The sequence below is a fragment of the Athene cunicularia genome, assembly GCF_003259725.1.
Source record: "Athene cunicularia isolate RWA chromosome 4 unlocalized genomic scaffold, athCun1 chr4_part2, whole genome shotgun sequence".
NCBI classification, from domain to species: domain Eukaryota; kingdom Metazoa; phylum Chordata; class Aves; order Strigiformes; family Strigidae; genus Athene; species Athene cunicularia.
This window is the reverse complement of record NW_020799099.1, coordinates 9,933,338-9,949,317: the sequence shown is the minus strand read 5'-3', so window position 1 is coordinate 9,949,317 and position 15,980 is coordinate 9,933,338. Positions and strand designations below refer to the sequence as shown.

General features: G+C 40.9%; 1 protein-coding gene across 1 annotated transcript in view; it reads left to right on the top strand.

Annotated features, from left to right (window-relative positions):
• The window catches only part of USO1 (USO1 vesicle transport factor), a 38,108-nt gene extending 24,751 nt beyond the window's left edge, over window positions 1-13,357 (top strand). Inside the window, exons 15-25 of the mRNA XM_026847913.1 lie at window positions 2,717-2,827; window positions 3,480-3,598; window positions 3,984-4,165; window positions 5,141-5,262; window positions 6,273-6,411; window positions 7,662-7,825; window positions 8,403-8,492; window positions 9,264-9,350; window positions 10,932-11,030; window positions 11,503-11,718; window positions 12,900-13,357. Coding sequence (XP_026703714.1) covers window positions 2,717-2,827; window positions 3,480-3,598; window positions 3,984-4,165; window positions 5,141-5,262; window positions 6,273-6,411; window positions 7,662-7,825; window positions 8,403-8,492; window positions 9,264-9,350; window positions 10,932-11,030; window positions 11,503-11,718; window positions 12,900-12,977 — 1,407 coding nt within the window. The 3' untranslated portion in view covers window positions 12,978-13,357. The remainder of the gene's footprint in view (window positions 1-2,716; window positions 2,828-3,479; window positions 3,599-3,983; window positions 4,166-5,140; window positions 5,263-6,272; window positions 6,412-7,661; window positions 7,826-8,402; window positions 8,493-9,263; window positions 9,351-10,931; window positions 11,031-11,502; window positions 11,719-12,899) is intronic.
• Window positions 13,358-15,980: the final 2,623 nt, after the last annotated feature.

The window sequence follows — 15,980 nt, the reverse complement described above, 5'->3', positions numbered from 1 at the left end:
TGGTTAAGTATAGCAAAGTCTGGAATTTGTAGAAATAGGAGCTTGCTGGAGGGGGGGTTAAGCCAAGTGGCCAGTTCTCTGGTTTGATAGAGGTTTTACGGGTGAGCACAGGGAGGGGCACAGCTCTCCCCCTAGAGTGGAAGTACTGGGGAAAAGGTATTCCTGGAAGTTTTGAGGTAGTCTGAGGTGTGAGGAGCGATGATTGGGGAAAAAGGGCAATTTCTCTCTTGTGGTACTTGCAGGTGGGAGCTTGCTGCAAGTGTGGAGGGTAGACGCTCCATGCATCCAGTGGATGCAGAACACTCCATCCTTCAGTGCTGCTGTATTAGGGTCATGTTTCCCCGAAGGAGTGTCTGGGGCAGGTTAAGTCATACAGTTGGCAGTGTCATGAGGCTGTTAATGCATCTAATCTGGAAGTAATTTGGGCAGAACCGGTGCTTCACTCTTGGGGTGAAGCAGTGTACAGCCAGTGTGATTTCCAGGATCTGTTTTCAACTGAAGTGACTCTGTAGTTCTGTGAGATGGCAGTGAGGAGGCAAATCACCTGTCTAGAGGCTTCAGTATAGCAAGGTGGGCCTGCAGGTTCTGCAGTGTTCTGCAGGTTCTTCAGCTAAGCTGCTTGACAAGACAGTACTATGGTAGTGCACTACACAAGTGTCATATGGCAGATTTTCTGTATGGGCTTGTAAGACCTATGATTTGTCACCTTGTGTCTTAATTCATGCTTCACCTGAAGACTGGAGTGAGAACACAGTTTTTAGCCTTACCTAGTGGATAATAAAAAGTGGTGAGACAGCTCTTTGGGCATCCTGTCTTGTCTTTTGGGGTAAACCTCCTATATGCTAGTGAATTTCTCTTAAATGTGCCTTGTCATTAGACTGTCTTTGAGATAAATGACACCTCATGAGCAGAGATCTGGAGGTGTTGTGTTGCATGCAAGTCATTCAATTAATTACCAAGTGCAAGCTGGGTAGGGGAGATGCAGTATGGTGATGGGGGGAAAAGCTAAATGAGCCAGTGCAGGGGAAAGGAGAGGGCAAGAGGACAACAGTTTGGTGGGCACTATGCAACTCACAGTGAGATCTAGGTCAGTGGAAACCAGTTGTGGCCTTCAGTTAGAAGGGTGGCAGCAAGGAAGATAATCTGTGTGTTAATGCAGCAGCCCTACAGGGTCACAACATAGCTACAGACAAACCTATAGTAAAGAGTAAACTGATTGCTAGTAGGGCGTGTACTACTCACTGTGAAATACAACAGGTGGGTGCTGTGGGGTTGGTGGTGGTGGCTGTGTTCTCTGCTCTGACATCGTTCACTTGGGTATCGGGAAGTAATAATGATAAAGGGCCAGATGCTTCCTCTCCTATGTGTGCAGCATTAGGGATGGCAACCACAGACTCGGTATCTGTAATCTGTGTTCTTGTCCTCTAAGGAGGTCATTCCATCTTAGTGGTGGTGATGTACTGCAGTCAGAGCACCTCAGAAGGAAGTCCATGAAGACAGTCTCTTCAGAACTTGGTATTTTCTTTGAGTTGCTAAGACTCAATTCCTGTCTTGTGGTCCATGGTGGCAGTGGGGTAGCTGGGAGCCTCCTACAGAAGAACTGTTTGCCACACTGCTACTCACTGGCTGTTTTGATGGGCAAACTGGCTTATTCAAAGACAATGGGGGGCTTCCCCCACCCCCCAATGCTTAGCTAAAGTTAAAAACAACACTGTCTTGAGCTCTAAAGCATAGTGATTATCAGAGGAAAGGATGGAAGTTCAGTGTCTCAAATGCAGGTAACTGTCTCAAACACAGACTTTCTTTGTTGTTGATGAATACTTCTCTCTTTTGTCACTGTCTTGATCCCTGTGACCACTTGTTCCAGTGTATTTTCTTGTCCCCTTCTGAAGATATCTCAGCAGTTCTGTATGCCTCATCTTGGCTTTAAGACTTGACTTTATCTTCCAGTTACTTTACCCAATTTATTAGGTGCTTGTGTGAAGCTTAGTTTTCCATGCAGGGAAAGCTTTTCTTGGTTGCCTTCTGAATGTTGACTATTGAAAGAGATGTATGCCTGTCGTAATGCTGCTGTGCTCAAAATATCTGCAGCAAAGACAAGGGGGACAGAATTGAGAAGTCAGTTTATAGCTAAAGACTTAATTTTCCTCATTAACAAAAACAAATACTGCAGTTGGCATTCCTCTTATGGCTTAATGTGCATATTGTTTGAACCAAAATCCAGTCCAGTATTATCTTTCTTTACTTGGAAGATAATTAGGAACACATAGCTCTTTTTTTTTTTAGTCAGCAGGGGAAGTCTTAGTGATGCATCTCTTCGTATAGGAATCCTTACTTAACTTAATTTACATCTTGTTCCTTCTTTACAGGGGTTGTGTATGTGTGTTCCTTCATGTTACCCTAGTATTAATTATAAATGCAGAACTAATTTGTTACAATTTGTATTGGTGCTGATTTGTACTGAGTCATATTTCACATCTGTGTTGCTTGTTGTTTTGCTCTGAAAACAGTTAAATATAAATGGTTTAAAACTTGTTTCATCAAAGCACTAAAGCTGTGTTCAGTATAACTAACTAATACATATTTTGAAAGATGTGACTTGTCATTTTTAAAATGATGAGGTGAAAGTGGGCAAGTTCTGAATGAGTACAGCTTTTTTTGGTATTTGAGTCCTCCACTGTGGAAGGATAACAATGGGGGGTTTTATTCTTTTCAGGGCAGCAAAGTACAGACCAGGGTTGGATTACTGATGTTGCTTTGCACATGGCTAAGCAACTGCTCCATTGCTGTCACCCACTTTCTTCACAATCCAGCCAATATACCTTTTGTATCCTTGACCTGCTTGCAGAGAACCACTTGCTTTGAAATTACTTGGATTACTCACATTCAGGTTAAATGCTGATCTAGATCAGTTTGCAGGGAGACTGCATGACATGAAAGAAAATGCATTGGGGCATGAGATATAACCAGCCTTTTGTTGACAACGCTCTGCGTACACTGACCTGTAAGATGTGCATGTAAAGTACTGTGAAAAATTACATCATTCCTGCAAGCAAAAAGTATTTTTTATTGTGACAAGCCCATTGATATTTTTAGTGTTATTTTATGCTTATACCAGAGAGGCAGGAAGAATGTTTCCTATTTCTGTGCTTGCTTTTCAGGAAAAAATGTGATTAAAGTAAATAATGCTAAACTGTCACCTTATCTAAAATGAAAGTTTGTTTTGGAACAACTAAACCTCTTTGCTTAAGCAGTTACTGAGAAAAGACATTTCAGGGAAGCCTAAAAAAAATGAAGAACCCAAGTCCTTTAAAATAGGAGCTAGCTTTGGGAGGGTTTCGTCAGTTATTTTGCCTACTTCCTTACCAAGCTTGGGTTTATGAGTCAAAACAATTTTAATTGGGAATGTAAACAGGGAGAAGTATGCTACATGTGTTGTGTTTATGAAGTATCTTAAATATCCTTAACAAGAGCTCTAGCTTACAGGGCAGATAGCTGAAAACCTTGGAGAAGAGGAGCAGCTTGTCCAAGGCCTGTGTGCACTTTTGCTTGGCATTTCCATCTACTACAATGACAATTCCCTTGAAAATTATAGGAAGTAAGTATGATGTAGAAATAAGAAAACTGTAGGAATGCTTCTGTGAATGGCAGATGGTGGTTTAAGAAAGAGGCTTTGAACTGAGGTGGTGCAGTTAAGAATATTTGGTTAAATGTCTCCTATCTGTGTTCCTTACAGGATGCAAAATAACACCCCTCTAGCTAGGCAAAGCAGGTAGTGGTTTTGCATAGGTTGTCCTAATGTGTGTATTTCTGGGCTGAGAACAGATGCCAGTGGCAACTGAAAAATTGCTTCTTGAATACGAAGCACCTAGTGCAGTTGAGACAGATAATCAGAGTTGTAACTGCAAAAACCACCTTGAGGGAAGGATGGGTTCATTTCTCTTCAAGTGCTGCATTGTGATTGATTTGTCTCTTCCTTTTAGAGAGAAGCTGAAACAGCTGATTGAGAAAAGGATTGGCAGGGAGAACTTCATTGAGAAGCTTGGCTTCATTAGCAAACATGAACTTTATTCCAGAGCTGCTCAGAAACCACAGCCTAGTTTTTCTAGCCCAGACCACATGATGTTTGATCATGAATTTACCAAGCTTGTAAAGGAATTAGAAGGTGAGATGTTATGCTTATTTCTGTAGTTTTTGTGATGAACTGATGACTGAACTACCAAATGTGCTGGATGTAACCCTCGTGAAAAGTAGTGTGATGGTACTAAAATGGAATGTTCTGAAAAACATGTTACAGTAATAGCTCTAAGACGTCATATATTCAAGCTCACAGTTCAAGTATTTAGTAAAAATACTCTCAGTACAAGCCCATAATCAGCTTGTACTAACTGGATAACTTTATATTCTTAGGTGAAATGATTCTTAATACATGCAGTGAGTTATCACACACTGTGGCCAAGAGGTATATTTACCTGTGCTCACATAGAGACTAGATTATTGAGCATATACGATGGTCATAGAAGCTTGATTCATGCAAGTAAGTAATCTAGGATCTGCTGTTTCTGATTCATTAAGAAAAATGATGAATGCTGAATTTTCTGACTCGTTAAAAAAATAAGGACTTTCTTTAGTGTTTTCTGCCCTTCACAAAAGACAGGTTGTCATCATCCTTACCCTCTAACTAATGTCCTCTTTATTAATATAGCCCAACAAATTGGTCTGGAGAAGGAAAAAACCTTGAAGCAGCAACTGTAAAGATGGTTTTGCCCAATCACATTTCATCTGTGTGTTGCCCTTGTAGTCTTTTAAGTCTTTCACTTATTTGCACAACCACTTGGGCAACAGTTGCAGTGGAGCCATAATGGAAGTAAAACACACCTTTTCTGGTAGGAAGGACTCAAACCACCCCTTTGCTTTTCTGAAACTGTGTAAAACAGTAAGTGTGCAAACCTTGCTATAAAAAAAAAAATGCTGTTTCCTATTTTCTTAAAACTGTTTGTGACAAATGCTTCTTTTTAAAGTGCAGGTTGAGTTTCTAATGCCATGAACTCAGTTAAATGGGGTGAGGCTGCAAGACTGTTTTGAGGACAAAACAAGATGGGTGAACTGGGCTTTAGTTGACAGAAACTGTTTTTGGCAGGTGTCATAAGTAAAGCTATTTACAAATCCAGCGAGGAAGATAAAAAGGAGGAGGAGGTCAAGAAGACACTGGAACAGCATGACAACATTGTGACTCACTACAAAAAAGTCATTAGAGAGCAGGTAAGAGGGAGTAATACAGTACATGTGCCTCCAGATGTTGTTTGTTGTGGCTTTTGGAGGCACCAGAGTGCTGTCTGATACCTGATGTTCCAAAACAAGTAACAAGGGATCTAGCAATCCAGAAACACTCTTAAAACACTTAAGCCAAGTTCTGATTCAACTGAAATGTCAGTGTTAGAACATTGGTTAAGTATAATTATTTTCCTGGGGTACATCTGCTCTTCCCCGTGGTTAAGTGTTTCTTTTCAAATGAGTAACTGGAGAACTTGCAGCCCTTTACAAAGAAATAAATTCTTAGTTCTGTGCTCTCACCTTTGAAAAGTGACAGATGAAATGTGGCTGAAGGAAGAAATGAAGTTTGTCAGTGAACTTTGGGTATACCTGCTGTGGTTGGACTCTTCAGTTTTTTTTCCAAAGGTAGTTCAGTTGTTTTGTTGCCACAGCTTAGACTGAGAAGCAGAGGAGCAGCTAATCAACTGAAATAGCTAATGGGGAACTGAAGTGTTTTAGTTCAGGGATCTGGATTGGACACAAAATATAGTGGTACATGTGGAATTAAGGGGTGCTTTTGAACTGCCAGTGAGGCTTTATTGGTCATGTGATGACTGTGATTACCATGACTTTTTTAAAGACTCTTGAAGGGACCAAATTCATGCAGGCTTCAGTGTGATGGAGAAAAATTACTATCATCAGATTAAATGTATTTTCTTTTTCTTTCTCCTGCTGTCCCTGGTGTGGGGATGCTGGAGGTCTCCTCCAAAAGATTTGGAAGGCATTGATCTGGTGTGACAGGCTGCTTCTGTTTTTCCCAGGCTTTTTTCCTAGGAATAGCTATCTAGGTTTGCATGAGGCTTTTCTGCTTATCTGTCATAGGTAGCACTGACAGTGTCACTAACCAGTGCTGTGTTATGGTGGAGTTAAGGTTTTTCTGTCTTTATTTGCACTCCTGACAGTACTGTATTGAAAAGTGTTATTACTCCGAGTGTCTTTTTTTTTTTTTCCTTTCACAGGACCAGGAGCTTGAAGAATTAAAACAACGAATTAACACTTTAACATCGCAAAATGAACAGCTCCAAGGAACAGTTACACAGCAGGTGTCGCAGATCCAACAGCATAAGGACCAATATAATCTACTTAAAGTACAGCTAGGTAGGCTGCAGAAAGAGTAATAAAAAAGTAATCTTATTAGTGCAAAGATATATTGTGTGATTAATGACAAGCTACAGAACAGCTCTAGCAGACGACCTGCTATCACTTCAGGCATGCTGTTGTGTATTCTGCAGTGTATGAAAACTTCCCATAGTGGTGATATGTACCTTTTTCAAGTTGATGTGCAAACAATTTTTTTTGAGCATCAGATTTGCTTCATTATCTAAAAATATTAGGGTTTTGCTTTAAGTGCTTTTAAACTTGTAAATGAGGCTTAATTTTTTTGTTGCTTTATGCTCAAGTCTTGGGTCTTGAAATAATATTACCGTTTTCTGCAAGATCTGTTTCAGCACTTCAGCTAGGGCCTATCTTTCACGTAGGCCTGTTCATGGGGAAAACAAGCACCTGAAGATGACCACCGTAGACTGGACAGTTCACTTAGATGGACCCACAGACCTACTAGGATTAGCAGTAGCTTCTGACCTGATCCTGGTGTCACTTTGGTTGCCCATGATGAAAGCAAAGCCCTTCCTGGCTACCCTAGCTACTTCCCTGCAGCGGTGTCTGGTGGGGGGTGAGAGCTGAAGCTTGCTGTAGGAACCTTTGGCTATCAGGGAGCTGCTGGTAGAGGCCTCCTGCACCTTTATTTCTTAAGTTTGTCCAAAGCAGTTGTTGCTGTTCAGACTTAGAACGTGAACAGATGGGCCACAGTGTGTGCTGAAGTTTGGTTCTGTGAATGAAAGCATGAATTAGGGAAGAGTTGTGGTATGGCGGGTGTGTAAGATGGGGCCTATTACTGTCACTAGAGAGGTTGCTAACTGAATGCTTAGATCAGGGCAGTATGTTCAAGTTATTCAAAGGTCAAGATGCCTCATAACCTGGATATGACATGATTTCAAAAAGTAATTCTGCCTTAGGATTATTTATGATTACAAATACCTAAGGAAACAGTTGTTCTTCCTCTATAGAATGACTTGTCTGTGAGCTTACTTTGGATTAACTGAATGACTGAAGCAGCATGGAGATGCAGCCACAAATACATACTTGAAGGAATGGCAAATTAGAGCTCTTCATTCAGCTTTTGATAGAGAATTCTTAAATACTCTGCTTTGGTTCTTGAGTTAGAATGGCTTGCACTGCTCTGTGGGGCGGGAGGAGGATGGGCGATAAATTCTTTAACTGGTGAATTTTAAGCTAACTTCAAAATGATGCTAGCGTTTGTGACCTTTGTTATAAACCCCATCTTTTAGGAAAGGACACTCAGCATCATAATTCCCACAGTGATACGTTTCAGATGAATGGCATTCAGATGGAAGAAGTGAGCAAATTGAAAGAGGAGTTGGAAGAATGGAAAAAGAAGCATGAACTGCTGCAAGGGCAGTTAAGAGAAAAGGATTCTGTGATTGAAAAATTGGTAAGTGCTAACTGTCTCAGCAGAACTTGATGCAGCTTCCAGTTCCTGTTTCCAAATGTAATTTGTCTTAAGCTGTGTAAGTCCTCATTATGATGACAATCAAGCAATCATAACTGATTGCAGGCTGGTAATAGGAAATATGGTGGGAGATGGCTTGAGCAGAGCCTTTTCTGCTTCACACTGTTTCCAAGAGTAATTTGTGCAGCTGACCTGTTGTGCTGTAGAATCAGTGGGTTTTAGCATGTTTTGGGAAAAAATGGTAAGCATCTCCTAAGAGCTTAGTGGGGGTAATTCCTAAGACATTTATGGTGGCCTGCTTGTCAAAATGCAGGATGATGCATGCTGCTTTTATTTTGTGCACATCTTCTGCATTTGAATTGGTGAAAGATGCTTTTGCATCCACTTCAAGAGACCATCCAGCTGCTTTCATTTAATCAGAGAGCTTTGACATGTATTTCTTAGCCTGTTTGTACCATATCTGCTAGGGACTCTTACCACACAAGCACAGTTTGTTTTGTGTTCTAACAACATGACTATAGTCTGTCTAGTTCTATGGCTGATTTTCTTGTTATTACAGAAGACTTCACAGTTGGAAATGGGAGCAACAGAGCAGTCTTCACAGACCAGCAAATCTGGTGGCTTGGAGCTCAGTAATGAACTGCAGAAGGTGAACTTGTGGTACTTCAGCAAAGCTGCGGCAAAGAGCGGTAGCTCGGCATGGGAAGGGAGCTTTGTCAGACTTCAGGAACATGATTCCTGAGCATGTTGATGTCTTTAATGGTGTACCTTTATGTGGTGATGGTATCTCATCTTGGAGCATCAAGATTATGCATCCAAAAATGAATCAGTTGTTTTTTCTAAGCACATTTGAGCCAGCAAAAGACACTTCAACTGACTCTTCAGACTTGCAAAATCTATCTGGTTATCCATTGCAAAATGTATCTTAAAATGTTATTAAAGCTTCCAGGTATTAGATGTACAGCAAGAGTGTTTAAATAGCTGCAGATTCAGTACCTTAAGGTAGCTGTTGCTCAAACAATAGTCAGTTTCTGAGTAGAGAACTAATAATGCCTGGATTGATAAGTCATAATGGGTTTCTGCATGAAGAATGGTAATGAGGAGAGGATGCTAATGGGAGTGCTAGTGGTGTGAAATGCCTTTATAAACACAGTTGGGGCTCAGACAGGTGCCTTGGTTGGGTCTTCCACAGAAGAGAGTTAGTAAGAGCAGAATGGAAAATGCTGCATATTGCTGACTAGTTTTGTCTTCTGGAGAAAAGGCTGCTGTGCTCTCATTGAGAGAGAGATGTGGCTTTCCTCTCATGTGTATTAGGATGAAGCAGTTAGCCTGGGAGCATTTTAACTGAAGAACAATTTAATGTAACTACTTTGCTTTATCAAATTAACTTAAAAGTATGTTTTGTCTTTGTTTCCCAAAGGAATTAGAAATGCTTAGGAGTCAGATTCAACTACAGTCTGCAGAAATATCTAAGCTTCAGACTGAGAATCAAAGGCTACAAATAATGGTACCAGTGAAAAATTTCCTTATTTTCTCTTTGGGGACTAAACCTTGAAGGCTTTGCTTTCCTGCTTATGCTGTCTATAGCTATTGTCCTAAATCAAGCTTGTTTTAAGAGTATCCATCAGCAAGTGATTCCAACAGTGTTTTAAAGGAAGTAACATGTTAACTAGACAAATCCTTCATGAGGAAAGAGGTGACTTCCAGTGGAATTAATGTTCTGTGATGCCACTGGTACTTTGTATTTTAAACAAAGGAATAACAACCATTCAGCGTGTTCAGCTTGTACCCTGATCAAACGATATAGTTTCTTGAGACACAAATGCATGATATGTACGTTTAGAGGAATAGTTATTCTTCTGAACAGGTGAGGATACTTATTTGAAAGTTGACGTACAGTTGAATGGCAAATGGTAGGTGCATCTGTCTGTGCAGACCTCCAAATGCTTCAGAGCTGTGTATTGGAAAGATTAGCTAATAAAGCCTTATAGAATAGCTGAATAAATGCATTGTGTCCTCAAAACTAGCTAACAGCATTAGAAAGTGAATGTTGAGCTAGAGAACTTAAACAAGTCATGTGTAAATGTTAGATGTTTTCTTTGCAGAGCAAACAGATAAAGCTGCAGGAGCATGGGCCACACAAACAACTGAAACAATGACAATATGTGATATTTGGTGCTCAAGCAGAATGCAAGTAGCTCTTGTGTGCCCTGACAACTCTGCTATAATGAACACAGGGTACTTGGTCCGTGACAGCTGGACTCCCTTAAACTCATGCTTCTGGCTGGTTTGTTCTGACTTGTGCACCAAATATTAATTTTGATATTGCAAGAAAGAGGACATGTGGGGAAAATATCAAGTGCTTAATGTACAGATCATCTGAGAGAGGAAGGCTTTTAAGGCTTCCACTGTCAGCAGTCTCAGCTGCTCTGATACGAGATGCCGTTGCACATGTGTTGCCCATGTGTGTTCATGAGGCAGAGGCAATGCAAGTGCTCCCTGCTGCCACCAGCTGTCAGACCAGCTCTTGCCATCCTGCAGACTGCCTACCTTTCCTAGAGCTTTGCTTAAGCCTGGTAGAACTGGAGAAGCAATTATCTTGAATTCATGCCATGCTGCAGTTTTAGCTGAAAGACAGCTGCCACATTTTAGAAATGATTACTTTGGGTAGGGCTGGATGAGACTAAACTATTTGTATTTTTAGTAGTCACATACAAAGATTTGGATATTTAGCTGAATAAAAAAAAATCTTTGACACTTAAGAAGCATCTGAGTGAAGGCTGGTGGCCTGTAATAGACAAGGTCTGCCTAGAAAAAAACCCTAACAGTCTCTTTAGAGCGAAACTTCTATGAAATAAGGGTTGCACCTTGTGTTGTGCTTTTTGTGTGCACTTGCATATGTGTTTGAGACCCCAGAAAACAGAGATCTGTTTCCTCGTGCCTTGCAGCACAGGATGTATATAACTGCCACACCGTGAGAAGACAATATGCGCTTAAATTCTACAACTGACTTACTGTGTAACATCTTAGGTTGCTGTCTTTGTATGTGAGGTAGTCAGTGCTCTGATAGCAAATTTTTTGTCCACAGAACACAACTGCAGATCCCGTGGTAGGAGACAGTGGCGCAACAGCAGCAAACAACTCCGAATTGGAGGGACGACTTGAGCAAGAAATAAAAGAATTGAAGGTTGGTAGTGCATGAACACCAAACCAAGTCACTTGTGATGCTCAGCCTTCAGTTAGGACAACTTCTACAGTAACGAAAGGCTTTGGGTGGAAGTGGTTTGTTTCCTCAGCATTTTAAGTGTTTGAGGCTATGTAGGGGGAAGCTGGGTGTGTCTCTTCTTTTTTCACTTGGCAGATGTAGGCCTTTGTCTTTAAAGAGTTGGTAAAGGCAGTCTATGAAATAGCTTTACTCTGATATGGACAGTCCAGTTTGGCTGGAAGCAAGGTAGCCTCTGTTAAGACTTCTACCTACCTTACTCCTGGTTGGTAATAAGGGGAGTTTAGGTAAGAAAGTGTGTGGGAGCAAGGCCACAGGGCATTTGGTGGGGTTGGAGCTGTTAAAGGTAGCATATGGAATGTGTTTGTAGGAAACAAGGCTTCAGCTGTTCCAATACTTATGGTGTAACTGGATGTGGGATTTTTCCTGTTGCCAGAGTGAAGTCAAAGCCCTTTCTGAGGAAAAAGAATCACTAAAACAGCATCTGGATTCATCCAGTAGTACGGTTGCTATCTTGCAAGATGAGAAAAGCAAACTTCAGCAAGAAGTTGCAGAATCGAAGAAAGAACAGGATGATCTTCTGGTGCTTTTGGCTGACCAGGATCAGAAACTGTCTGCACTGAAGATCAAATTGAAGGATCTTGGTGTACCGGTAAGCAAAACAATGGGTCCAGCAAGTTCTCAGGTCCTAGGCAGGTCTGAGCAATGTGGGTATGGCAATACTTGATCCAGTAAGTCTGGTGAGGCATCTTTCTATAAATACGGGGTTGTTGAATCTACCAGAGTTGCTTTCTCAACTTATATTGACAGCCATCAATAACAGATGATGACTGCCTTGTGAAAGAGTGTTCAGCTTAGGGATGTTTGAGACATACTTGCCAAACTCCTGTGAGGAAAACTTGTCATGTGTATGTCTGGAACAACACCTGACCATGTGCCTGGCCTTGCTGCAGCTTATCCTGGCTGCCAACTAGAAAGCAGATGATGGTCCTGTTATAATTCTAAGCAGTTGTTCCACAGATAATACCAGTGATAACTAGAAATCTTTAGTCTGCTCTTAAGCAGTGCTGAAAACTGTCAGGGCAGTTTCTGCGAGCCTTGTCATCTGGCTTGTTTCTTTCAAGAATGTTTGTGGCTCACAGCTGGATGTGTGACTGATTGTAATTAGGATGTAAAGTGGCTGTTGGGCTGCAGTTACTGTGGCTGAATGCCAGGCTAGAGCCTGGGTCTCCTATCAGGAGACAATCATTGGCGTTTATGTGATCCTGCTTAAAGAAGGGGTTGCGTTTTGGTAGTTAACAGTCATCTGGTTCAGCTTCAGCTGCAGGAAGTGTGTTGGGCGGAGGCATTATTTGTATTGAAAAGTATTCTGTAAGTGTAGCTGAGGAATCTTTGAGTCTGACTTTTAAATTACTTAAATGGGGAGAAAATACCCTAGAAGACATTCGTAGCTTCACCTGTGGCACTGCAAAGTACTATACAGACATGTTTTCCTCTTCACCCTATTTGGTGAAGAATGGGGGTTTTAGTTCGTGCAACTGTATGGGAAACTGAAGGGCATATGAAGTTGCTTACTCAAATGTACCGGTCAGAACTGATGGTGGTGAACAGAGGTGGCTGTTCCCAGCAGTCAGCCACACTTAGCAGAGGAGTTAAAAACTCCATGACATTACAAGATGACAGCTGCCTTTAGTAAGCACTATTTGATACAGCATGATAATTTTAGGTTAGCTTTAAGTTTGCTTTGACTTGTTTAGCATTTGTCTTGCCTTCAAAAGGTTGGAACGGAGTTAAGGGATGTTATAGCTCACAAGAAATCTTTCTTAATTTCAGGTTGAAGATGAAGATGATATTGAATCTGGAGATCAGGGGGATGAAGATGAGGATGGAGATGAAGAGGAGCAAGACTAGAATGCTTTTGTGTGTTACCATGAAAACTAGATTGCATTGTTATTGGGGGAAAAAAAAAAATCTATTATTGGTATACAAAGCAAAACATCTGCTTATGAGAAGCAGACAGGGAAGTGGCAACCAGTGGGACTAGTTATAAGATACTGAAGTGTTTGAAAACCCTTCATACTAGGTAAAGCAAACAAAAAAACACTGTTTAAGTTCTACATGAGTATTCCAAATTGTACTTGTTTAGAAATTGCTTTAGACACTGTTTAAAGCATGGGATGACAATGTTGCTGCCTCAGTTCATTGTCATTGACAGAAGTTCTGTGCATTTGTCTATGGTTTTAACCTTCTGGAACTCTTAACACGATTAAATACAAAAGTATTTGGTTTAACATCTGTCAGATGGAATCATTGCCCCTGCCTTCAGCATGGAGCTTCAGTGTAATTTGTGGCTTCCCTTAAAGAGCAGCAGCAACGAGGTGGAAGGGTTGGGGTGGCTGCGGTGTGCAGTGGCCACTGCGCCGGCCTCATGGGATAGTTCTCTAGGTGCGGGTGGACCTGCACAGCGTCGAGTGCCTTGACACCTGATATGGCTGCATGCGGAACCTCCCTGGGGAACCGCAGTGCTATGAGAATAACGTGGAAGAGGTTTCATGGAAACCTGCACAAGACAGGTAGCGTTTTTAAGAAGAACCTCTATGGAAAAACAAAGACCAATATACTCTTTCTAAAGATCTAATATGCTACCGAGTCAGCCTAAAAGTAAGAATCTCGTTGACTACTTCAGTAAGGAAATGAAAAATATGATTTATATAATTTATTGGCTCTTGACGAGTGAATAAAAGATAAAATTTTAAAAGAAAAAACTGAATACAGTAAATGCATCAGTTTCTTTTTTTGGTAATAAAAATAGGTATGTCCACTTAGTACTCATTTAATTCTCTTGTCCTGTTTTAATAAAGTATATTTTAATACACATGTAAAATTGTCTAAAACCAGTCTAGGGTGGCAGATGAAAGAAACAATATACCACCTACTGGGGCTCTCATCACATGAGTGTGTAGGGATGCTGGTTCAGTTTTTGCATTTTTCAACATCATTGACTTCAGCTGGTGCTGAACTTCAGGCTTTTTTAAAAAACAAAATCCTTAAATGGTAATTTGGGGAAGATCAGGACACAGTCTCTTACAAAGGTACTTCATACACTCTCTGTGTGTTTTAACATGAAATTGTTGGAAGAAGTAGTTTAAGATCTACTCTTGCACTCCATCCTTGGGCAGATTTTCTTGGAATTGGGCTGAAAAGAGCAAGGATAAGAAGCAATGCTAAAACAGGAGCTGAAATACTGGGTGACCGGGGGGAACTTTCTTCCCTGTAACAAGACCTCTTTCTTTTCTTCTCCGTGACCTGCTTTCTGCTGAAGATTGCACATCAACAAGGAGTTTTGAGCAAGCAGCTCATGGGTGTTGCCTGTCCACCTTTTTTCTATACAAAAATCCAAGAATGAGTGTAAAAGCAGCAGGCCCTAGAAAGCTATTCTAGATGGCTTTGCCGTGTTTACTTACACAGCCAGAGTTGAAGATAGATTAAGTGGTAAGAGTATTTTGATTCTGAGGCAGTATTGTTTTTTTAAAAAGGCAGGAAATGCACAAACTACACTAAGTTAAAAAGCCAGGGTGGAAGGCCTGTAGTGCTCTTGCTGCTTGCTCAGCAATGTGAACAAATTCTAAAAGAACTGATAGCTTTGCTGCTTGTAAACTCTCATTGCAAGCACACTGCGTGAGTTCAGCCCAATCTGGTGACTTAGACAAGTACCTCTTCCTAGTATGACTATACTCTCTTCTTGACATGAAATAGAAGAAAGGATAGTCTGTGGCCATTGTTGAAGTGGAAGGTGGTACAACAGCAGCATTTACAGCTAATAGGTGTTGAGTTTTTTAGTATGTTTTTTTCAGTGCAAATGCTGGAAGTGAAGGGTATTTGCCAATGGTTTTCTGGAGCTCTTGTATCAAACTGGATGGAGTGCTGGCTTTTAAAGTCAGCAGGGGGAATAATAAAAAGTAGTGTAAGCTCAAGCTTTTTGTGTTGGGACTTAGTACAAAGTAGGTGAAATGGTATGCTACCATCCTTACAGATACTACAGTCACAGGATAGGATTATTACAAATAGCTGAACAATTTAAGTACCCAGGTCCACTGTATGCATGGATATAGGCTGATATTTCTTATCCCTTGAAAATTCTGTTTGTGACTGGAGTTCTTCAGCCACAATGCAATAGGAGTCCTTTTAAGCATGGTGCCTGTAATCTGTTAAAGGAAAAAGAAATTAAATCTGGACTTCATGGTCTGGGTTTTACATAGTGATCTAGATCATTTTTGTGGTTGGGTTCTCTAAAGCTCATGTTAGATTAGACTTGACTAAATTGAATTTTGTCATCATGATGTCTTCTGCAAGCTTTAAACTAAACTACTTCTGAGTCTTGGAAGCCATGTGTGCCTTGCAGTTTCTCCTTTCGGTGCATTTAAGCATGAGAGAGTTCCAGTCTCATTTACTGCTGCATTTGCTTGCTACCATCTGCTGTCTCTCCTGACCAGATGCAAGGCCTATTAACTACTCCCACTGAACTTTATTCCAGTGTGGCTAAAACACACAGCTTGGCTGGTAATCAGACTGGGGATGGAGCTGTCCTGCTAGTTTCAATGTGTCTTACATAAAATGGTGTTGATAACAATTGCAGTGAGATTTTTACTCTTGACTCCAAGCCTCACTTAGGGATTCCTAGAGGTCAGCGAGAGGTGCATTGATGTAATGGGCTACAGTGAATAGAACTTGAAGAGTGGAAAGAATGCTCACTTTTTAAGGAGTTTAAATTTACACTGAGTGATTCAGTTACCAGTGTTATCTGAAAAAATGGGAGCTACTTTCTGCATGTCTTGGGAAGTCAGTTTTAAAAAGGTCGTCTTTTTTGAACCCTGGTACAGGTGACAACTTCAGCACCCAGTGTCCGAGCCTTGG